This window comes from Coregonus lavaretus (assembly GCF_964263955.1).
Source record: "Coregonus lavaretus genome assembly, contig: HAP1_SCAFFOLD_1868, whole genome shotgun sequence".
NCBI lineage: Eukaryota > Metazoa > Chordata > Actinopteri > Salmoniformes > Salmonidae > Coregonus > Coregonus lavaretus.
In genome coordinates, this window is record NW_028162799.1 from 24,775 (window position 1) to 49,678 (window position 24,904).

At 41.5% G+C, this 24,904-nt stretch overlaps 1 protein-coding gene across 1 annotated transcript in view; it reads left to right on the forward strand.

Moving 5' to 3' along the window:
• LOC311118831 (TANK-binding kinase 1-binding protein 1-like) overlaps positions 1-24,904 on the forward strand; it is a gene marked incomplete at both ends in the record, with an annotated part of 52,782 nt that overhangs the window by 5,778 nt on the left and 22,100 nt on the right. Inside the window, 2 exons of the mRNA XM_084193609.1 lie at positions 3,938-4,042; positions 6,440-6,584. Coding sequence (XP_084049735.1) covers positions 3,938-4,042; positions 6,440-6,584 — 250 coding nt within the window. The remainder of the gene's footprint in view (positions 1-3,937; positions 4,043-6,439; positions 6,585-24,904) is intronic.

The following is a 24,904-nucleotide window of genomic DNA, read 5'->3' on the forward strand; positions in this document are numbered from 1 at the left end:
AGATTTAGTCAGCCACCAATTGTGCAAGTTCTCCCACTTAAAAAGATGAGAGAGGCCTGTAATTTTCATCATAGGTACACGTCAACTATGACAGACAAATTGAGAATAATTTTTCCAGAAAATCACATTGTAGGATTTTTAATGAATTTATTTGCAAATTATGGTGGAAAATAAGTATTTGGTCACCTACAAACAAGCAAGATTTCTGTCTCTCACAGACCTGTAACTTCTTCTTTAAGAGGCTCCTCTGTCCTCCACTCGTTACCTGTATTAATGGCACCTGTTTGAACTTGTTATCAGTATAAAAGACACCTGTCCACAACCTCAAACAGTCACACTCCAAACTCCACTATGGCCAAGACCAAAGAGCTGTCAAAGGACACCAGAAACAAAATTGTAGACCTGCACCAGGCTGGGAAGACTAAATCTGCAATAGGTAAGCAGCTTGGTTTGAAGAAATCAACTGTGGGAGCAATTATTAGCAAATGGAAGACATACAAGACCACTGATAATCTCCCTCGATCTGGGGCTCCACGCAAGATCTCACCCTAGAGGAGATCTGCATGGAGGAATGGGCCAAAATACCAGCAACAGTGTGTGAAAACCTTGTGAAGACTTACAGAAAACGTTTGACCTGTGTCATTGCCAACAAAGGGTATATAACAAAGTATTGAGAAACTTTTGTTATTGACCAAATACTTATTTTCCACCATAATTTGCAAATAAATTCATAAAAAATCCTACAATGTGATTTTCTGGATTTTTTTTCTCATTTTGTCTGTCATAGTTGACTTGTACCTATGATGAAAATTACAGGCCTCTCTCATCTTTTTAAGTGGGAGAACTTGCACAATTGGTGGCTGACTAAATACTTTTTTTCCCCACTATAAGTGCGTGCGTGCAGGCAGTAGTTTGTGAACGAGTACACAGTGTAAACATTGCTATAGCGGTGTTTCCACTAGCTATAAAACGTATTAACTACTCTATTCTTCCCTGAACAACTTATACAGTGCATTTGGAAAGTATTCAGACTCCTTGATTTTTTCCACATTTCGTTACGTTACAGCCTTATTCTAAAATGGATGAAATTGTTTTTTACCCTCATCAATCTACACACAATACCCCATAATGACAAAGCAAAAACAGGTATTTTGAAATTTTTGCACATTTATGACAAATTAAAAACGGAAATATGACATTTACATAAGTATTCAGACACTTTACTCAGTACTTTGTTGAAGCACCTTTGGCAGCGGTTACAGCCTTGATTATTCTTGTGTATGACACTACAAGCTTGGCACACCTGTATTTGGGGAGTTTCTCCCATTCTTCTCTGCAGATCCTCTCAAGCTCTGTCAGGTTGGATGGCGAGCGTCATTGCACAGCTATTTTCAGGTCTCTCCAGAGACGTTCCATCGGGTTGAAGTCCAGGCTATGGCTGGGCTACTCAAGGACATTCAGAGACTTGTCCTGAAGCCACTCCTGCGTCGTCTTGGCTGTGTGCTTAGGGTCGTTGTCCTGTTGGAAGGGTAACCTTCGCCCCAGTCTGAGGTCCTGAGCACTCTGGAGCAGGTTTTCATCAAGGATCTCTCTGTACTTTGCTCCATTCATCTTTCCCTCGATCCTGACTAGTCTCCCAAGCCCTGCTGCTGAAAAACATCCCCACAGCATGATGCTGCCACCACCATGCTTCACTGTAGGAATGGTGCCAGGTTTCCTCCAGATGCTTGGCATTCAGGCCAAAGAGTTCAATCTTGGTTTCATTAGACCAGAAAATCTTGTTTCTCATGGTCTGAGAGTCCTTTAGGTGCCTTTTGGCAAACTCCAAGCGGGCTGTCATGTGCCTTTTACTGAGGAGTGGCTTCCGTCTGGCCACTCTTCCATAAAGGTCTGATTGGTAGAGTGCTGCAGAGATGATTGTCATTCTGGAAGGTTCTCCCATCTCCACAGAGGAACTCTGGAGCTCTGTCAGAGTGACCATCGGGTTCTTGGTCACCTCCCTGACCAAGGCCCTTCTCCCTCGATTGCTCAGTTTGGCCGGGCGGCCAGCTCTAGGAAGAGTCTTGGTGGTTCCAAATTTCTTCCATTTAAGAATGATGGAGGCCACTGTGTTCTTGGGGACCTTCAATGCTGCAGAAATGTTTTGGTACCCTTCCCCAGATCTGTGCCTCGACACAACAGGTGGATTCCAATCAAGTTGTAGAAACATCTCAAGGATGATAGCTGGAAACAGGATGCACCTGAGCTCAATTTTGAGTCTCATAGCACAGGGTCTGAATACTTATGTAAATAAGATATTTCTGTTTTTTATTTTTAATACATTTGCAAACATTTCTAAAAACCTGTTTTTGCTTTATCTTTATGGGGTATTGTGTGTAGATTGATGAGGATTTGTATTTATTTAATCCATTTTAGAATAAGGGGGTCTGTATACTTTCCGAATGCACTGTACTGTTAATCACTTTGTCTATTGCTGAGAGGGAGGAAGGAGAGGCAGGAGAGCAGAGGAGAGTAAGGGTGCGGAGAGGGGGAGCGGTGTGGAGGAGCAAGCTCCATACACTGTCAAGGCAATCTTTGCTTCCCCTGCCAACCTGAAACAGTGGCTTCCACCTAGGTTGCACCACGGTTGCTATCCACACAGCTAGGAGGGTAGCGAGCGAGTCTGCTTCAAGTGTAATCCGTCTCCACTCCTCTTAGTCACGAGGTTGACTGCCTGGCTCACCTTGGATTCAATGTGTTACCATAGACACGCTTCTGCTGGATACTCCTCTGCTCAAGCATCTTGTATTGTCATATCTCTCTTTGTCCTAAGTCACTTTCTCTCTTTCCCTCTCTCTTTTTTTGTGACTTTGTCTTTGTCTTTCTCTCTCTCCCTCTTTCTCTCTGGACCTCTCCCCCCCCCTCTATCTCTCTCTCTCTCTCTATCTCTCTCTCTCGCGCGCTCTTTCGCTCTCTCTCTCTCTCTCTCTCTCTCTCTCTCGCGTGCTCTTTCGCTCTCTCTCTGCCCCTTTCTCTCTCTCTCTCTCTCTCGCTCTTTCTCTCTCTCTCTCTCTCTCTCTCTCTCTCTCTCTCTCTCTCTCTCTCTCTCTCTCTCTCTCGCTCTCGCTCTCTTTGTCTCTTTTTTCTGTCTCTTTTTCTCTCCCTCTCTCTCTCTGATTTTCTTTCTCTCTGTTTTTTATCAGATTCTTTCAGTTCCCCTCTCTTTGTCAGCGTTTCCTCCAGTGACCCCCAAACCCTCCTTAGTTTCCACCTTCATCTTATTCATTTGTCTTCTTCCTCAGTCATCTATCCATTTGTCCACCATGTCTCCCACTTCAGTCACTGGATATCATTAACAGTATTGAGTGTCTATGACTTTGACATCAGACAGGACCCATGTTCATAAAGAGTCTCAGAGTAGGGGTGCTGATATGGGAACAGGTTGGCCTTTTAGATAATAATTAATATGATTATATGGTCAGCGGGGCCTGATTCTACTCTGAGATGCTTGATGAATACGGCCTTGATCTGTGGGTGTAAAAGTCATCAAGATACTATTGTTGCAAACTTTCTTGTCTCAATGTTAAAAGTAATTGCTGGAATGGAAATACATGTAATGGCTGTCTAGACTGTCTGGGAGACACATAGGCACTGTCTGAAGTTATTTTTGTGTCCTGCATAAGGATCATTATGGAGTATTTCTTCAGGCTTCAGACTGAGAGAAGCATTAGAAAAGAAACTAACTCCAATAGAACAAGTTTATTTGTTTTGCTTCTAAAAAATAAGTTTCAACAGTGAAATTAATCAAAACAGGAAATTGGGACTGGCTCTTCGATCATTTAATTCCTTGTCTCTCTCTTTCTTTCTGTCTTTCTCTTTCCCTCTCTATCGTTCTCTCCATCTCTTTCCCTCTCTCTCTCTCTTTCTCACTCTCTCTTTCCCTCTCTCCCTCTCTCAGCTCCAGAAGAGGAAAGAGCGCGAGGAGCAGCTGGAGGATGTGATCCAGGCCTATGAGAAGATCCACATGGAGAAGAACAACCTCCAGAGAGACCTGGACAAAATGGTCAGAGACATCGAATAGCTCCATCCCTGCATCCCTCCACCCTTAATCCCTCCACCCATCCATTTTCCATCCCGCATCCCCCATCCTTGCATCCCTCCACCCTCCCATCCATCCATCCACTACCCCATCCCTGCATCCCTCCACCCTCCCATCCATCCACTACTCCATCCCTGCATCCCTCCACCCCCCCATCCATCCACTACTCCATCCCTGCATCCCTCCACCCTCCCATCCATCCACTACCCCATCCCTGCATCCCTCCACCCTCCCATCCATCCACTACTCCATCCCTGCATCCCACCATCCCCCCATCCATCCACTACTCCATCCCTGCATCCCTCCACCCTCCCATCCATCCACTACTCCATCCTTGCATCCATCCACCCTCCCATCCATCCACTACTCCATCCCTGCATCCCTCCACCCTCCCATCCATCCACTACATCCTTGCATCCCTCCACCCTCCCATCCATCCACTACTCCATCCCTGCATCCCTCCACCCTCCCATCCATCCACTACTCCATCCTTGCATCCCTCCACCCTCCCATCCATCCACTACTCCATCCCTGCATCCCCCATCCCCCATCCATCCACTACTCCATCCCTGCATCCCTCCACCCTCCCATCCATCCACTACTCCATCCTTGCATCCCTCCACCCCCCCCATCCATCCACTACTCCATCCCTGCATCCCTCCACCCTCCCATCCATCCACTACCCCATCCCTGCATCCCTCCACCCTCCCATCCATCCACTACTCCATCCCTGCATCCCTCCACCCTCCCATCCATCCACTACTCCATCCTTGCATCCCTCCACCCTCCCATCCATCCACTACTCCATCCCTGCATCCCTCCACCCCCCCATCCATCCACTACTCCATCCCTGCATCCCTCCACCCTCCCATCCATCCACTACTCCATCCTTGCATCCCTCCACCCCCCCATCCATCCACTACTCCATCCCTGCATCCCTCCCTCCACCCTCCCATCCATCCACTACTCCATCCCTGCATCCCTCCCTCCACCCTCCCATCCATCCACTACTCCATCGTTGCATCCCTCCACCCTCCCATCCATCCACTACTCCATCCTTGCATCCCTCCACCCCCCCCATCCATCCACTACTCCATCCCTGCATCCCTCCACCCTCCCATCCATCCACTACTCCATCCTTGCATCCCTCCACCCTCCCATCCATCCACTACTCCATCCCTGCATCCCTCCACCCTCCCATCCATCCACTACTCCATCCTTGCATCCCTCCACCCCCCCATCCATCCACTACTCCATCCCTGCATCCCTCCACTCCCCCATCCATCCACTACTCCATCCCTGCATCCCTCCACCCTCCCATCCATCCACTACTCCATCCCTGCATCCCTCCACCCTCCCATCCATCCACTACTCCATCCTTGCATCCCTCCACCCTCCCATCCATCCACTACTCCATCCTTACATCCTTGCATCCCTCCACCCCCCCCATCCATCCACTACTCCATCCCTGCATCCCTCCACCCTCCCATCCATCCACTACCCCATCCCTGCATCCCTCCACCCTCCCATCCATCCACTACTCCATCCCTGCATCCCTCCACCCTCCCATCCATCCACTACTCCATCCTTGCATCCCTCCACCCTCCCATCCATCCACTACTCCCATCCATCCACTACTCCATCCTTGCATCCCTCCACCCCCCATCCATCAACTACTCCATCCCTGCATCTCTCCACACTCCCATCCATCCACTACTCCATCCCTGCATCCCTTGCTCCCTCCATCCCTCCCTCCATCCATCCATCTACAATATGTCCCCAAATGATCCCCAAATGCTTTTTTAACATCCATATCATGATCTTAAATATTCATATTAAAACTTTCTAGGAACGTATTATTTATTGAGCACTAAGCTACAATGACGACTGTCTGGAGCCTTACTTAACCTTAAGCAGCTGTTCAGAACCCCTATATCAGTAGGGGGTCTCTTATGATTGTGGCCATGGTTCTACCCCCACCTGTGTTCTACCTGGTTATAAGTCAACTTGAAGCCCAATGAAGCAGAGATGCCCAAGATTACTTTCAAGATGACTTCCCAAAAAACAAATCCAAGAAAATCTGAAACTGAAAAGCAACACTATGCAGTCTCAGTATTTTGCATGTGTTCCAAATTATCTTAGATCAAGTGTCCGAAAGAGGTTGGTTGTAGAGACCACCTGCCAAGCCCTGAACCTGCCATTATGTATGCTATATATCAAACCCTAACCTGGACACTAACAAGCCTTTGGTCTTATACCCACCTTTCCACTAGTCTGATTCCAGATCTGTATGTGCTTTACCCAACTTCTCAGAATATTGTTGTCAATGCCATGTGTTTGTGTTTCTGTATCTGATCCTAGACCAGTCTAGTGGAGAAGCACGTGGAGCATATCGTGGATCTGGAGTCTGCTCTGAGACAGAGAGACAACTCGCTACAGAAGCTCAACACCCAGCTACACAGCAAGGACATCCAATACCTGCAGCTACACAGCCCAGACAATCACAGTGAGTCCCTATGGGTGTGGCACAAGCCTTGATACCCTTCTCACACACTCTTCTATGTTGGCGCTTGCAGGATAGATACCCTTCTCACTCTCTCTTTTCTACTGGCACTTGTAGGATAGATGATACCGTTCTCACACTCTCTATTGTCAGCTGGCACTTGCAGGATCAGATACACTTTAGTCCAGGAGCTGATTTGGATTAGTCAATGTCCTCATAAAAACAGTAGCGGTGTGTGTGTAAAATCACTGAGAAAGCCAAACCAGTAAAAAAGCCATATTGCAACCTATGTTGTGATAATTGCGTTGTTTGCTCTATAACCCATTCGTTCATACGCCACCGTGATATACAATAAGGCTGTGACAACAAAAAGACAACAGTCACACAGTGGCGGAATAAAATCAACTACACATCGTTTTTTTTTCGTTTTTTTTTTTCGTTTTTTCTGGGGGATGGATCAGCTTAATATTGCAGATAGATTGTATCTTCTATCAATGTAATTGTCTGCATCACTTCCAATCCCCCATGTTTTTTATATATATACTCCCCTTTATTACTTTTCAACCCCGCCATCCTTTCCCTACTTGGAGTAAATTAGTGAACAACAATGCCCAGGCCTCTACTTCCGGTCTATACTTACTATCTACACCTTATGGACACAGTTAATTTTACAATAATTATATTATATACACTGCTCAAAAAAATAAAGGGAACACTTAAACAACACATCCTAGATCTGAATGAATGAAATAATCTTATTAAATACTTTTTTCTTTACATAGTTGAATGTGCTGACAACAAAATCACACAAAAATGATCAATGGAAATCAAATTTATCAACCCATGGAGGTCTGGATTTGGAGTCACCCTCAAAATTAAAGTGGAAAACCACACTACAGGCTGATCCAACTTTGATGTAATGTCCTTAAAACGACTCAAAATGAGGCTCAGTAGTGTGTGTGGCCTCCACGTGCCTGTATGACCTCCCTACAACGCCTGGGCATGCTCCTGATGAGGTGGCGGATGGTCTCCTGAGGGATCTCCTCCCAGACCTGGACTAAAGCATCCGCCAACTCCTGGACAGTCTGTGGTGCAACGTGGCGTTGGTGGATGGAGCGAGATATGATGTCCCAGATGTGCTCAATTGGATTCAGTTCTGGGGAACGGGCGGGCCAGTCCATAGCATCAATGCCTTCCTCTTGCAGGAACTGCTGACACACTCCAGCCACATGAGGTCTAGCATTGTCTTGCATTAGGAGGAACCCAGGGCCAACCGCACCAGCATATGGTCTCACAAGGGGTCTGAGGATCTCATCTCGGTACCTAATGGCAGTCAGGCTACCTCTGGCGAGCACATGGAGGGCTGTGCGGCCCCCCAAAGAAATGCCACCCCACACCATGACAGACCCACCGCCAAACCGGTCATGCTGGAGGATGTTGCAGGCAGCAGAACGTTCTCCACGGCGTCTCCAGACTCTGTCACGTCTGTCACGTGCTCAGTGTGAACGTGCATTCATCTGTGAAGAGCACAGGGCGCCAGTGGCAAATTTGCCAATCTTGGTGTTCTCTGGCAAATGCCAAACGTCCTGCACGGTGTTGGGCTGTAAGCACAACCCCCACCTGTGGACGTTGGGCCCTCATACCACCCTCATGGAGTCTGTTTCTGACCGTTTGAACAGACACATGCACATTTGTGGCCTGCTGGAGGTCATTTTGCAGGGCTCTGGCAGTGCTCCTCCTGCTCCTCCTTGCACAAAGGCGGAGGTAGCGGTCCTGCTGCTGGGTTGTTGCCCTCCTACGGCCTCCTCCACGTCTCCTGATGTACTGGCCTGTCTCCTGGTAGCGCCTCCATGCTCTGAACACTACGCTGACAGACACAGCAAACCTTTTTGCCACAGCTCGCATTGATGTGCCATCCTGGATGAGCTGCACTACCTGAGCCACTTGTGTGGGTTGTAGACTCCGTCTCATGCTACCACTAGAGTGAAAGCACCGCCAGCATTCAAAAGTGACCAAAACATCAGCCAGGAAGCATAGGAACTGAGAAGTGGTCTGTGGTCACCACCTGCAGAACCCCTTCTTTATTGGGGGTGTCTTGCTAATTGCCTATAATTTCCACCTGTTGTCTATTCCATTTGCACAACAGCATGTGAAATGTATTGTCAATCAGTGTTGCTTCCTAAGTGGACAGTTTGATTTCACAGAAGTGTGATTGACTTGGAGTTACATTGTGTTGTTTAAGTGTTCCCTTTATTTTTTTGAGCAGTGTGTATATATATATATATACTTTTTTTTTGCTCCTGAACTTCTTCTACTCTCAACCTCTCCGATCATTTTCATGATGTCTATCCGGTTTGCTTCTATATGCCATATCTTTCTAACTGTGCTCTTTCCCAAAAGCTCCCAACATACAACCTATATACTTATTATGGACACAGTATGCTTACATTATTAGCTATCTTTGTTATTATTTGTTGTTATTTGTTATTAGTCCCATCCTTCAACTCTATTCAATACCTCCCATCTATCTCTTAACACCATCCATATAGGATTTCTATTTGCCATATATATTTCAACCGTACTGTGATGTTTTACAAAAGTTCTGAACCTTTCTATTCTCATTGCTTCTACAGATTGTGAATTAAAAATAAACATTTTTGCTAAAAGTATTATTATATTATTGATCGATTGACTATGACTTTTCAGATCACCCAGTAATGCTATCTGCAAGGTTAGCTCCAGGTAAATATTGCAATCCTTTAGCCATTCCTGGACCTGTGTCCAAAAACAAGCTACAAATGGACAGAACCAAAACAAATGATCTAATGATTCTGTCTCTTCACAGCAAAATCTGCAGAGCTGGGAAGATTGTATCCCCCATATAAATAACATTATATTGGTAGCAAGAATTGTATATAATAATTTAAATAGAAAGATTCAAATTTTTGAATCCGGTGTCGTTTTGCGTGTCAGTTCATAAACACTATGCCATGGGATCGGTACGTCAAAAATCTCTTCCCAACTATTTTGCAATCTATTATGGGACGGCTGTCAATCCTTTGGTCCTTAAGTGAAACTGATATACTTTTTTATTTATCACAGTTTTCCTTAACCAATTATGTTCTTTAATGCAAGGCCGACAGACAAGTTCCTTACTTTCTCCCCCTTCCACTTTCCTCTTCCACTTTTGCGGTAAGGCTGCAATTATTTGGTTGTAATTTTGGGTAGAGCAGACATTTCCATATGTTTTTGTTAGCTGCATGTGCGACATAACTCCACCAGTCCTACCGATGATATCATTTATGAAGATTATACCTTTTTTTAAACATTCAAGTTTTTTTGTCAATTAGTATATTTGAATTTAACCACAATATTTGTTGCATTATTTGTTCTGTCGTTTCTGGAGGATTAAATTGAAATTGCAACCAACTTTCTATGGCTTGTTTTAGAAATAGGGATATTTGGGAGATGATTTCCTTTTCAAATAACTGCAAATGAGTTGTTGTAATCTGAATAAAGGGAAAAAGGCCTTTCTTGAACATTGGGTGAGACAATCTTACTAATTTGCTTGAGAACCAGTTCGGATTTAAGTATAACTTTTGTATGACTGAAGCTTTTAGTGATAGGTCTAATGCTTTAATATTTAATAATTTCTGTCCTCCGAATTCATATTCATGATATAAATATGCCCTTTTAATTTTGTCTGGCTTGCCGTTCCAAATAAAATTAATATTTTTTTCTCATATAATTTAAAAAACTGTTTGCTAGGCGTAGGCAAGACCATAAGCAAATAGGTAAACTGGGATAATACTAAAGAGTTAATCAGGGTGATTTTTCCACAAATTGACAGGTATTTTTCTTTCCATGGTAGTAAGATCTTATCTATTTTTGCTAACTTTCTATTAAAATGTATTGAAGTGAGATCATTTATTTCCTTTGGGATATGTATTCCGAGTATATCCACATCACCATCAGACCATTTTATTGGTAAACTACATGGTAATGTAAAAATATTATTTTTTAGTGATCCAATACGTAATATAGTACATTTGTATAATTTGGTTGTAATCCAGAGATGTTAGAAAATGTATCTAGATCTTCTATGAGGCTGTGGAGGGATTCTAGTTGTGGATTTAAAAGAAAACATGAATCATCAGCGTACAATGACACCTTTGTTTTTAAGCCCTGGATTTCTAATCCTCTGATATTATTATTGGATCTGATTTTAATAGCTAACATCTCGATGGCCACAATAAATAGATTTGCCGATAGTGGACAACCCTGTTTCACTCCTCTTGACAGTTTAAAACTTTCTGAGAAATAGCCATTATTTACTATTTTACACCTAGGGTTACTATACATGTTAAATGCTCCAGGCATTTATATATAAACCCCAGTCGAACTTTATCAAATGCCTTTTCGAAATCTGCTATGAATAGCAGGCCTGGTTTCCCATATTTTCCATAGTGTTCTATTGTTTCCAATACTTGCCTTATATTGTCTCCAATGTATCTTCCATGTAAAAAACCTGTCTGATTAGAATGAATAATATCCGACAATACCTTTTTAATTCTATGCGCTATACATTTTGCTAGAATTTTAGCATCACAACACTGAAGTGTAAGGGGCCTCCAATTTTGTAAATGGACTCGATCTTTATATTTTCCACTTGTATCCTGTTTTAGTAATAATGAGATCAGACCTTCTTCTTGAGTGTCAGATAATCTACCATTTACATAGGAGTGGTTAAAACATGCTAATAACGGTCCTCTTAGTATATCAAAAAAGGTTAGGTATACCTCGACTGGTATGCCATCCAACCCTGAAGTTTTCCCAGACTTAAAGTCTTTAATTGCATCCAGAAGTTCCTCCTCTGTAATTTCACCTTCACATGAGTCTTTCTGTGTGGCTGTTAATTTGACATTATCAATAGAAAAAAAATCTCTACAATTAGCTTCAGTTAGAGGAGATGGAGGCGACTGAAAAGAAAACATATGATTAAAGTACTTTGTTTCTTCCTTCAAAATATCATTTGGTGAATTATGGGTGACTCTGTCAATTGTAACCAGTTTCATGAAGTTATTTTTGGTAGCATTCCTATGTTGAAGATTAAATAAGAATTTTGTGCATTTTTCCCCATATTCCATCCAGTTTGCTTTATTTTTATAATATATTACACTTGATCTTTCTTGAATAAGTTTCTCCATTTATTTTTGTTTTTCCTCTAATTTATTCTGAGCCTCTATGTTAAAGTTTTCATTGCCATCTATCTGTTCTCAAATCAAATCAAATCAAATGTTATTGGTCACATGCGCCGAATACAACAGGTGCAGACATTACAGTGAAATGCTTACTTACAGCCCTTAACCAACAGTGCATTTATTTTTAACAAAATAAAACTAAAACAACAACAAAAAAAGTGTTGAGAAAAAAAAAGAGCAGAAGTAAAATAAAATAACAGTAGGGAGGCTATATATACAGGGGGGTACCGTTGCAGAGTCAATGTGCGGGGACACCGGCTAGTTGAGGTAGTTGAGGTAATATGTACATGTGGGTAGAGTTAAAGTGACTATGCATGAATAATTAACAGAGTAGCAGCAGCGTAAAAAGGATGGGGTGGGGGGGCAGTGCAAATAGTCCGGGTAGCCATGATTAGCTGTTCAGGAGTCTTATGGCTTGGGGGTAGAAGCTGTTGAGAAGTCTTTTGGACCTAGACTTGGCACTCCGGTACCGCTTGCCGTGCAGTAGCAGAGAGAACAGTCTATGACTAGGGTGGCTGGAGTCTTTGACAATTTTGAGGGCCTTCCTCTGACACCGCCTGGTATAGAGGTCCTGGATGGCAGGAAGCTTGGCCCCAGTGATGTACTGGGCCGTACGCACTACCCTCTGTAGTGCCTTGCGGTCGGAGGCCAAGCAGTTGCCATACCAGGCGGTGATGCAACCAGTCAGGATGCTCTCGATGGTGCAGCTGTAGAATTTTTTGAGGATCTGAGGACCCATGCCAAATCTTTTCAGTCTCCTGAGGGGGAATAGGCTTTGTCGTGCCCTCTTCACGACTGTCTTTGTGTGTTTGGACCATGATAGTTCGTTGGTGATGTGGACACCAAGGAACTTGAAGCTCTCAACCTGTTCCACTACAGCCCCGTCGATGAGAATGGGGGCGTGCTCAGTCCTCTTTTTTTTCCTGTAGTCCACAATCATCTCCTTTGTCTTGGTCACGTTGAGGGAGAGGTTGTTGTCCTGGCACCACACGGCCAGGTCTCTGACCTCCTCCCTATAGGCTGTCTCATCGTTGTCGGTGATCAGGCCTACCACTGTTGTGTCGTCGGCAAACTTAATGATGGTGTTGGAGTCGTGCCTGGCCATGCAGTCATGGGTGAACAGAGAGTACAGGAGGGGACTGAGCACGCACCCCTGAGGGGCCCCCGTGTTGAGGATCAGTGTGGCAAATGTGTTGTTACCTACCCTTACCACCTGGGGGCGGCCCGTCAGGAAGTCCAGGATCCAGTTGCAGAGGGAGGTGTTTAGTCCCAGGATCCTTAGCTTAGTGATGAGCTTAGAGGGCACTATGGTGTGTTCTGTTAGACTTTCTATTTCCTTTCTTAGTATAAACTCTTTTGACCTAAATTGCTTTTGTTTTCGAGATGAGTACTGAATTGCATGGCCTCTAAAGGCACATTTAAAGGTGTCCCATACAATATGGGGATTCGCTGTACATATGTTATGTTGGAAAAAGTCAGTTATAAATTCATTTGTTCTAATTATAAATAAATTATCATCCAATAGGCTTTGATTAAATTTCCAATATCCTCGCCCACGTGGAAATTCAGTAAGAGTAATGTATATGCCTATTATATGATGGTCCGACCGCATTCTGTCCCCTATCAACACTTTTTTTTACTTTTGGTGCCAACGAGAATGAGATAAGAAAGAAGTCAAGACGACTAGCTTGATTCAGTCTCCGCCATGTATATCTCACTAGATCAGTATACTTAAGCCTCCATATATCTACTAGTTCTAATGTATCCATGACATTCACAATTTCCTTAAGAGCATGTGGGTGATTGTTTGTGGTGTGATTTCCTTTACGGTCCATTGAGCTATTTAAAACAATATTATAATCCCCCACCATAATAATATTGTCTTGAATTGCTTGCAGGGTTGATCATTTATTATATATATTGTCAAAGAATTGTGGATCATCATTATTTGGTCCGTAACGGTTAATGAGCCATATCTGTTTATGGTCCAATAACATATTTAAAATAATCCATCTACGTTGTGTATCTATTTGGATAATTTGCACATTCGGATCGAAATTACTATTCATTAATATCACCACCCCTTTTGAATTTCTTTGCCCATGGGAGAAGTATATTCCCCCCCCCATTCTTTTTTCCACGCTACTTCATCTCGAATTGTTGAATGAGTTTCCTGTATACAATAGATATTATAGTCCTTCTCTTTGAGCCATGTAAATATTGTTCTTCTTTTGTTATTATCAGCTAAGCCATTACAATTATAACTGGCTATACTTATTTCACCATACACCATAATGAGATACAAGTTTCAAGTCTATTTATCATTATATATGTTTGTAAATTTACCAATAAAAAATACTGTAATGATTGAGTGTCCATATAGCTGTACCGTGATATTTGCATTGCTACGGAGTAACCCTTCAATTGTTCTCCACTAATTCCCCCGCTAAAGCCCCTCCCCATCCCAATTAGCTTCAGTTAGAGGAGATGGAGGCGACTGAAAAGAAAACATATGATTAAAGTACTTTGTTTCTTCCTTCAAAATATCATTTGTTGAATTATGGGTGACTCCGTCAATTGTAACCAGTTTCATAAAGTTATTTTTGGTAGCATTCCTATGTTGAAGATTAAATAAGAATTTTGTGCATTTTTCCCCATATTCCATCCAGTTTGCTTTATTTTTATAATATATTACACTTGATCTTTCTTGAATAAGTTTCTCCATTTATTTTTGTTTTTCCTCTAATTTATTCTGAGCCTCTATGTTACAGTTTTCATTGCCATCTATCTGTTCTGTTAGACTTTCTATTTCCTTTCTTAGTATAAACTCTTTTGACCTAAATTGCTTTTGTTTTCGAGATGAGTACTGAATTGCATGGCCTCTAAAGGCACATTTAAAGGTGTCCCATACAATAAGGGGATTCGCTGTACCTATGTTATGTTGGAAAAAGTCAGTTATAAATTCCTTTGTTCTAATTATAAATAAATTATCATCCAATAGGCTTTGATTACATTTCCAATATCCTCGCCCACGTGGAAATTCAGTAAGAGTAATGTATATGCTTATTATATGATGGTCCGACCGCATTCTGTCCCCTATCAACACTTTTTTTTACTTTTGGTGCCAACGAGAATGAGATAAGAAAGAAGTCAAGACGACTAGCTTGATTCAGTCTCCGCCATGTATATCTCACTAGATCAGTATACTTAAGCCTCCATATATCTACTAGTTCTAATGTATCCATGACATTCACAATTTCCTTAAGAGCATGTGGGTGATTGTTTGTGGTGTGATTTCCTTTACGGTCCATTGAGCTATTTAAAACAATATTATAATCCCCCACCATAATAATATTGTCTTGAATTGCTTGCAGGGTTGATCATTTATTATATATATTGTCAAAGAATTGTGGATCATCATTATTTGGTCCGTAACGGTTAATGAGCCATATCTGTTTATGGTCCAATAACATATTTAAAATAATCCATCTACGTTGTGTATCTATTTGGATAATTTGCACATTCGGATCGAAATTACTATTCATTAATATCACCACCCCTTTTGAATTTCTTTGCCCATGGGAGAAGTATATTCCCCCCCCCATTCTTTTTTCCACGCTACTTCATCTCGAATTGTTGAATGAGTTTCCTGTATACAATAGATATTATAGTCCTTCTCTTTGAGCCATGTAAATATTGTTCTTCTTTTGTTATTATCAGCTAAGCCATTACAATTATAACTGGCTATACTTATTTCACCATACACCATAATGAGATACAAGTTTCAAGTCTATTTATCATTATATATGTTTGTAAATTTACCAATAAAAAATACTGTAATGATTGAGTGTCCATATAGCTGTACCGTGATATTTGCATTGCTACGGAGTAACCCTTCAATTGTTCTCCACTAATTCCCCCGCTAAAGCCCCTCCCCATCCCAATTAGCTTCAGTTAGAGGAGATGGAGGCGACTGAAAAGAAAACATATGATTAAAGTACTTTGTTTCTTCCTTCAAAATATCATTTGTTGAATTATGGGTGACTCCGTCAATTGTAACCAGTTTCATAAAGTTATTTTTGGTAGCATTCCTATGTTGAAGATTAAATAAGAATTTTGTGCATTTTTCCCCATATTCCATCCAGTTTGCTTTATTTTTATAATATATTACACTTGATCTTTCTTGAATAAGTTTCTCCATTTATTTTTGTTTTTCCTCTAATTTATTCTGAGCCTCTATGTTACAGTTTTCATTGCCATCTATCTGTTCTGTTAGACTTTCTATTTCCTTTCTTAGTATAAACTCTTTTGACCTAAATTGCTTTTGTTTTCGAGATGAGTACTGAATTGCATGGCCTCTAAAGGCACATTTAAAGGTGTCCCATACAATAAGGGGATTCGCTGTACCTATGTTATGTTGGAAAAAGTCAGTTATAAATTCCTTTGTTCTAATTATAAATAAATTATCATCCAATAGGCTTTGATTACATTTCCAATATCCTCGCCCACGTGGAAATTCAGTAAGAGTAATGTATATGCTTATTATATGATGGTCCGACCGCATTCTGTCCCCTATCAACACTTTTTTTTACTTTTGGTGCCAACGAGAATGAGATAAGAAAGAAGTCAAGACGACTAGCTTGATTCAGTCTCCGCCATGTATATCTCACTAGATCAGTATACTTAAGCCTCCATATATCTACTAGTTCTAATGTATCCATGACATTCACAATTTCCTTAAGAGCATGTGGGTGATTGTTTGTGGTGTGATTTCCTTTACGGTCCATTGAGCTATTTAAAACAATATTATAATCCCCCACCATAATAATATTGTCTTGAATTGCTTGCAGGGTTGATCATTTATTATATATATTGTCAAAGAATTGTGGATCATCATTATTTGGTCCGTAACGGTTAATGAGCCATATCTGTTTATGGTCCAATAACATATTTAAAATAATCCATCTACGTTGTGTATCTATTTGGATAATTTGCACATTCGGATCGAAATTACTATTCATTAATATCACCACCCCTTTTGAATTTCTTTGCCCATGGGAGAAGTATATTCCCCCCCCCATTCTTTTTTCCACGCTACTTCATCTCGAATTGTTGAATGAGTTTCCTGTATACAATAGATATTATAGTCCTTCTCTTTGAGCCATGTAAATATTGTTCTTCTTTTGTTATTATCAGCTAAGCCATTACAATTATAACTGGCTATACTTATTTCACCATACACCATAATGAGATACAAGTTTCAAGTCTATTTATCATTATATATGTTTGTAAATTTACCAATAAAAAATACTGTAATGATTGAGTGTCCATATAGCTGTACCGTGATATTTGCATTGCTACGGAGTAACCCTTCAATTGTTCTCCACTAATTCCCCCGCTAAAGCCCCTCCCCATCCCAATTAGCTTCAGTTAGAGGAGATGGAGGCGACTGAAAAGAAAACATATGATTAAAGTACTTTGTTTCTTCCTTCAAAATATCATTTGTTGAATTATGGGTGACTCCGTCAATTGTAACCAGTTTCATAAAGTTATTTTTGGTAGCATTCCTATGTTGAAGATTAAATAAGAATTTTGTGCATTTTTCCCCATATTCCATCCAGTTTGCTTTATTTTTATAATATATTACACTTGATCTTTCTTGAATAAGTTTCTCCATTTATTTTTGTTTTTCCTCTAATTTATTCTGAGCCTCTATGTTACAGTTTTCATTGCCATCTATCTGTTCTGTTAGACTTTCTATTTCCTTTCTTAGTATAAACTCTTTTGACCTAAATTGCTTTTGTTTTCGAGATGAGTACTGAATTGCATGGCCTCTAAAGGCACATTTAAAGGTGTCCCATACAATAAGGGGATTCGCTGTACCTATGTTATGTTGGAAAAAGTCAGTTATAAATTCCTTTGTTCTAATTATAAATAAATTATCATCCAATAGGCTTTGATTACATTTCCAATATCCTCGCCCACGTGGAAATTCAGTAAGAGTAATGTATATGCTTATTATATGATGGTCCGACCGCATTCTGTCCCCTATCAACACTTTTTTTTACTTTTGGTGCCAACGAGAATGAGATAAGAAAGAAGTCAAGACGACTAGCTTGATTCAGTCTCCGCCATGTATATCTCACTAGATCAGTATATTTAAGCCTCCATATACAGTGGGGAAAAAAAGTATTTAGTCAGCCACCAATTGTGCAAGTTCTCCCACTTAAAAAGATGAGAGAGGCCTGTAATTTTCATCATAGGTACACGTCAACTATGACAGACAAAATGAGAAAAAAAATTCCAGAAAATCACATTGTAGGATTTTTAATGAATTTATTTGCAAATTATGGTGGAAAATAAGTATTTGGTCAATAACAAAAGTTTCTCAATACTTTGTTATATACCCTTTGTTGGCAATGACACAGGTCAAACGTTTTCTGTAAGTCTTCACAAGGTTTTCACACACTGTTGCTGGTATTTTGGCCCATTCCTCCATGCAGATCTCCTCTAGAGCAGTGATGTTTTGGGGCTGTCGCTGGGCAACACGGACCTTCAACTCCCTCCAAAGATTTTCTATGGGGTTGAGATCTGGAGACTGGCTAGGCCACTCCAGGACCTTGAAATGCTTCTTACGAAGCCACTCCTTCGTTGCCCGGGCGGTGTGTTTGGGATCATTGTCATGCTGAAAGACCCAGCCACGTTTCATCTTCAATGCCCTTGCTGATGGAAGGAGGTTTTCACTCAAAATCTCACGATACATGGCCCCATTCATTCTTTCCTTTACACGGATCAGTCGTCCTGGTCCCTTTGCAGAAAAACAGCCCCAAAGCATGATGTTTCCACCCCCATGCGCCACAGTAGGTATGGTGTTCTTTGGATGCAACTCAGCATTCTTTGTCCTCCAAACACGATGAGTTGAGTTTTTACCAAAAAGTTCTATTTTGGTTTCATCTGACCATATGACATTCTCCCAATCCTCTTCTGGATCATCCAAATGCACTCTAGCAAACTTCAGACGGGCCTGGACATGTACTGGCTTAAGCAGGGGGACACGTCTGGCAATGCAGGATTTGAGTCCCTGGCGGCGTAGTGTGTTACTGATGGTAGGCTTTGTTACTTTGGTCCCAGCTCTCTGCAGGTCATTCAGTAGGTCCCCCCGTGTGGTTCTGGGATTTTTGCTCACCGTTCTTGTGATCTTTTTGACCCCACAGGGTGAGATCTTGCGTGGAGCCCCAGATCGAGGGAGATTATCAGTGGTCTTGTATGTCTTCCATTTCCTAATAATTGCTCCCACAGTTGATTTCTTCAAACCAAGCTGCTTACCTATTGCAGATTCAGTCTTCCCAGCCTGGTGCAGGTCTACAATTTTGTTTCTGGTGACCTTTGACAGCTCTTTGGTCTTGGCCATAGTGGAGTTTGGAGTGTGACTGTTTGAGGTTGTGGACAGGTGTCTTTTATACTGATAACAAGTTCAAACAGGTGCCATTAATACAGGTAACGAGTGGAGGACAGAGGAGCCTCTTAAAGAAGAAGTTACAGGTCTGTGAGAGCCAGAAATCTTGCTTGTTTGTAGGTGACCAAATACTTATTTTCCACCATAATTTGCAAATAAATTCATTAAAAATCCTACAATGGGATTTTCTGGATTTTTTTCTCTCAATTTGTCTGTCATAGTTGACGTGTACCTATGATGAAAATTACAGGCCTCTCTCATCTTTTTAAGTGGGAGAACTTGCACAATTGGTGGCTGACTAAATACTTTTTTCCCCCACTGTATCTACTAGTTCTAATGTATCCATGACATTCACAATTTCCTTAAGAGCATGTGGGTGATTGTTTGTGGTGTGATTTCCTTTACGGTCCATTGAGCTATTTAAAACAGTATTATAATCCCCCACCATAATAATATTGTCTTGAATTGCTTGCAGGGTTGATAATTTATTATATATATTGTCAAAGAATTTTGGATCATCATTATTTGGTCCGTAAAGGTTAATGAGCCATATCTGTTTATGGTCCAATAGCATATTTAAAATAATCCATCTACCTTGTGTATCTATTTAGATAATTTGCACATTCGGATCGAAATTACTATTCATTAATATCATCACCCCTTTTGAATTTCTTTGCCCATGGGAGAAGTATATTTCCCCCCCCCCATTCTTTTTTCCATGCTACTTCATCTCGAATTGTTGAATGAGTTTCCTGTATACAATAGATATTATATTCCTTCTCTTTGAGCCCATGTAAATATTGTTCTTCTTTTGTTATTATCAGCTAAGCCATTACAATTCTAACTGGCTATACTTATTTCACCATACACCATAATGAAATACAAGTTTCAAGTCTATTTATCATTATATATGTTTGTAAATTTACCAATAAAAAATACCGTAATGATTGAGTGTCCATATAGCTGTACCGTGATATTTGCATTGCTACGGAGTAACCCTTCAATTGTTCTCCACTAATTCCCCCGCTAAAGCCCCTCCCCATCCCAAGTTGAGCCGTCATCCCAGTGATCAGCATCCCACCCACGTCCCTCCGGATCCCTACGGCCCCGAGAGGCCAGGACACATCCATCGAAAACAGCACACAGTGCCACCCACAAAACAGAAGCAGATTAACCGCCAAAAGCATTTCCAATGCTTTCACCTCTATATATATCTATATAACTATTTAAAAAAAATTATGCTTATCCTATTTTCCATCATTATCAATTAATATGCGTAATAATGTCGGCAGTTCACGCGGAGGATTTTAACATATAACCCAGATTGCCATTGTATTACATTTAATTCATTGACACGCAATTATTATCCTAGCAAATAATTCCCGTGGTCCATCCCATACCCCCCCCTCCCCCAAAACATCCCCACCCCCCCCCACAACAGATGCCAGACAAGCACACATGCACATACTCACATACTCCAACACACTCAACCCCCCTCCTCCACAATCCACCATAAAATCAGATACTCAACGGCTGTTATATCCCAGAGCCCAACTCGAGAAATAACCTGATTTACGAGTGCACATACAGTTAAAGCTGATTGAGAAAACATACAGTAGGTACAGCAGATCCCCTTATTGTATGGGACACTTTCAAATGTGTCTTTAGAGGCCTTGCAATTCAATCCTCAAAACAAAACTATTTAGGTCAAAATAGTTCATATTAACAAAGGAACTAACAGTACAGATAGAAGCAATAAAAACTGTACCATAAAGGCACAGAAAAGTTGGTGTCACGATCGTCGTATGGAAGAGAGGAGGACCAAGGCGCAGCGTGATGAACGAACATGTTTATTTATCTATAGTGATAAATACTGACAATAAACAAAACAACAAACGACTCGTGAAGTCCACGGTACAAAACACAACCAACTGGAACAAGAACCCACAAACACAAAGGGGAAAAACAGACAGTTTAAATATGGCTCCCAATCAGAGACAACCAGCCACAGCTGACACTCGTTGCCTCTGATTGGGAGTCACTCAGGCCAACATAGAAACAGAACAACTAGAACCCCCAACATAGAAATATGACACATAGAATGAACACACCCTGGCTCAACATATAGAGTCCCAGAGCCAGGGTGTGACAGTTGGAGATAAAACAGAATGAACTGGAGGAACTTATTAAAGAAAGATCAAGTGTAATATATTATGAAAATAAAGTGAACGAGATGGAATAAGGGGGAAATATGCACAAATTATTTTTTTACCTTCAACATAGAAATGCTACCAAAAATAGTTTACAGAAACTTGTTACAAATGATCCATGATTCACCAAACTATATTTTGAAAGAGGAAGCAAAGTACTTTAAGCATATGTTTTCATTTCAGTCTTCTTCATTTCCACTAACTGAAGTTAATTGTAAGGATTTTTTTTCTATTAAAAGTGTAAAATTAACAGCCATACAGAAAGACTCATGCGAAGGACAAATTACAGAGGAGGAACGTCTTGATGCAATTAAAGCCTTTAAGTCCGGGAAAACTCCAAGGCTGGATGGCATACCAGTTGAGGTATATCAAACCTTTTTTGATGTACTCAGAGGTCCGCTATTAGCATGTTTTAACCACTCTTATAAAAATGGTAGACTATCAGATACTCAGCAAAAATATTTGATTTCACTATTACTGAAACAGGACCCAGGTGGTAAATATAAAGATCCAGTCCACCTAAAGAACTGGAGGCCCCTTACACTTCAGTGTTGTGATGCCAAAATTCTAGCAAAATACATAGCACATAGAATTAAAAAGTTATTGTCTGATATTATTAATCCTAATAAGACCTTTTTTTTTTTACATGGACGATACATTGGAGATAATCTAAGACAAGTACTGGAAACAATAGAACACTATGAAAAATCTGGAAAACCAAGCCCGGTATTCATAGCTGATTTTGAAAAGGACTTTGACTAGAAGTATGACTAGAATTCATATATACAGTGCCTTGCAAAACTATTTATCCCCCTTGGTGTTTTTCCTATTTTGTTGCATTACAACCTGTAATTTAAATTGATTTTTATTTGGATTTCATGTAACGGACATACACAAAATAGTCCAAATTGGTGAAGTGAAATGAAAAAAATAACTTGTTTCAAAAGATTCTAAAAAAAATAATAACGGAAAAGTGGTGCGTGCATATATATTCACCCCCTTTGCTATGAAGCCCCTAAATAAGATCTGGTGCAACCAATTACCTTCAGAAGTCACATAATTAGTTAAATAAAGTCCACCTGTGTGCAATCTAAGTGTCACATTATCTGTCACATGATCTCAGTATATACAGTGGGGAGAACAAGTATTTGATATACTGCCGATTTTGCAGGTTTTCCTACTTACAAAGCATGTAGAGGTCTGTAATTTTTATCATAGGTACACTTCAACTGTGAGAGATGGAATCTAAAACAAAAATCCAGAAAATCACATTGTATGATTTTTAAGTAATTAATTTGCATTTTTTTTTGCATGACATAAGTATTTGATACATCAGAAAAGCAGAACTTAATATTTAGTACAGAAACCTTTGTTTGCAATTACAGAGATCATACGTTTCCTGTAGGTCTTGACCAGGTTTGCACACACAGCAGCAGGGATTTTGGCCCACTCCTCCATACCTTCTCCAGATCCTTCAGGTTTCGGGGTTGTCGCTGGGCAATACGGACTTTCAGCTCCCTCCAAAGACTTTCTATTGGGTTCAGGTCTGGAGACTGGCTAGGCCACTCCAGGACCTTGAGATGCTTCTTACGGAGCCACTCCTTAGTTGCCCTGGCTGTGTGTTTCGGGTCGTTGCATGCTGGAAGACCCAGCCACGACCCATCTTCAATGCTCTTACTGAGGGAAGGAGGTTGTTGGCCAAGATCTCGCGATACATGGCCCCATCCATCCCCTTTGCAGAAAAGCATCCCCAAAGAATGATGTTTCCACCTCCATGCTTCACGGTTGGGATGGTGTTCTTGGGGTTGTACTCATCCTTCTTCTTCCTCCAAACACGGCGAGTGGAGTTTAGACAAAAAAGCTCTATTTTTGTCTCATCAGACCACATGACCTTCTCCCAGTCCTCCTCTGGATCATCCAGATGGTCATTGGCAAACTTCAGACGGGCCTGGATATGCGCTGGCTTGAGCAGGGGGACCTTGCGTGCGCTGCAGGATTTTAATCCATGACGGCATAATGTGTTACTAATGGTTTTCTTTGAGACTGTGGTCCCAGCTCTCTTCAGGTCATTGACCAGGTCCTGCCGTGTAGTTCTGGGCTGATCCCTCACCTTCCTCATGATCATTGATGCCCCACGAGGTGAGATCTTGCATGGAGCCCCAGACCGAGGGTGATTGACCGTCATCTTGAACTTCTTCCATTTTCTAATAATTGTGCCAACAGTTGTTGCCTTCTCACCAAGCTGCTTGCCTATTGTCCTGTAGCCCATCCCAGCCCTGTGCAGGTCTACAATTTTATCCCTGATGTCCTTATACAGCTCTCTGGTCTTGGCCATTGTGGAGAGGTTGGAGTCTGTTTGATTGAGTGCGTGGACAGGTGTCTTTTATACAGGTAACGAGTTCAAACTGGTGCAGTTAATACAGGTAATGAGTGGAGAACAGGGCTTCTTAAAGAAAAACTAACAGGTCTGTGAGAGCCGAAATTCTTACTGGTTGGTAGGTGATCAAATACTTATGTCATGCAATAAAATGCAAATTAATTACTTAAAAATCATTCAATGTGATTTTCTGGATTTTTGTTTTAGATTCCGTCTCTCACAGTTGAAGTGTACCTATGATAAAAATTACAGACCTCTACATGCTTTGTAAGTAGGAAAACCTGCAAAATCGGCAGTGTATCAAATACTTGTTCTCCCCACTGTATACACGTATTCTGAAAGGCCCCAGTGTCACGCCCTGGCTCTGGGGACACTGTTATGTTGAGCCAGGGTGTGTAGATCTATGTACTCTATTTCTATGTTGGCCTGAGTGACTCCCAATCAGAGGCAACGAGTGTCAGCTGTTTGCTGGTTGTCTCTGATTGGGAGCCATATTTAAACTGTCGGTTTTTCCTTTGTTTTTGTGGGTTCTTGTTCGTGTTGGTTTGTGTTGTAACCATAGACGTCACGTTTTTCGTTTGTTGTTTTGATCGTGTGATCATTGAATAAATATAATATGTTCACCTTCAACGCTGCGCATTGGTCCTCCTCATTAGACGATCGTGACAGAAGAACCCACCAAGACAGGACCAAGCAACGTGAAGAGCAGAGAGGTTGGTCTATGGAGCAGTGGAGTAAGAGTCTCGACTGGGCCAAGCCAAGTGAGGAGCAGAAAGGTTGGACTTTGAAGCAGTGGAGTGAGTGTCTGGCTAGAGACATGGAGGCCTGGTCCAAGAGGAGAGCCGCCCAGAAATTTTTTAGGGGGGGGCTCACGACGTGGACGTCGGGGCAGCAGGAGACCGCGATAGAGCGGTCCAGCGGGTCGGCAGAGGAGGCCGCCAGGTTACGGGGGCCACTGGTGTTAAAGGGGAAGGAAAGTGTAGAGGCACGGCGAGAGGTACTGGGGTGTGTAACCAGTC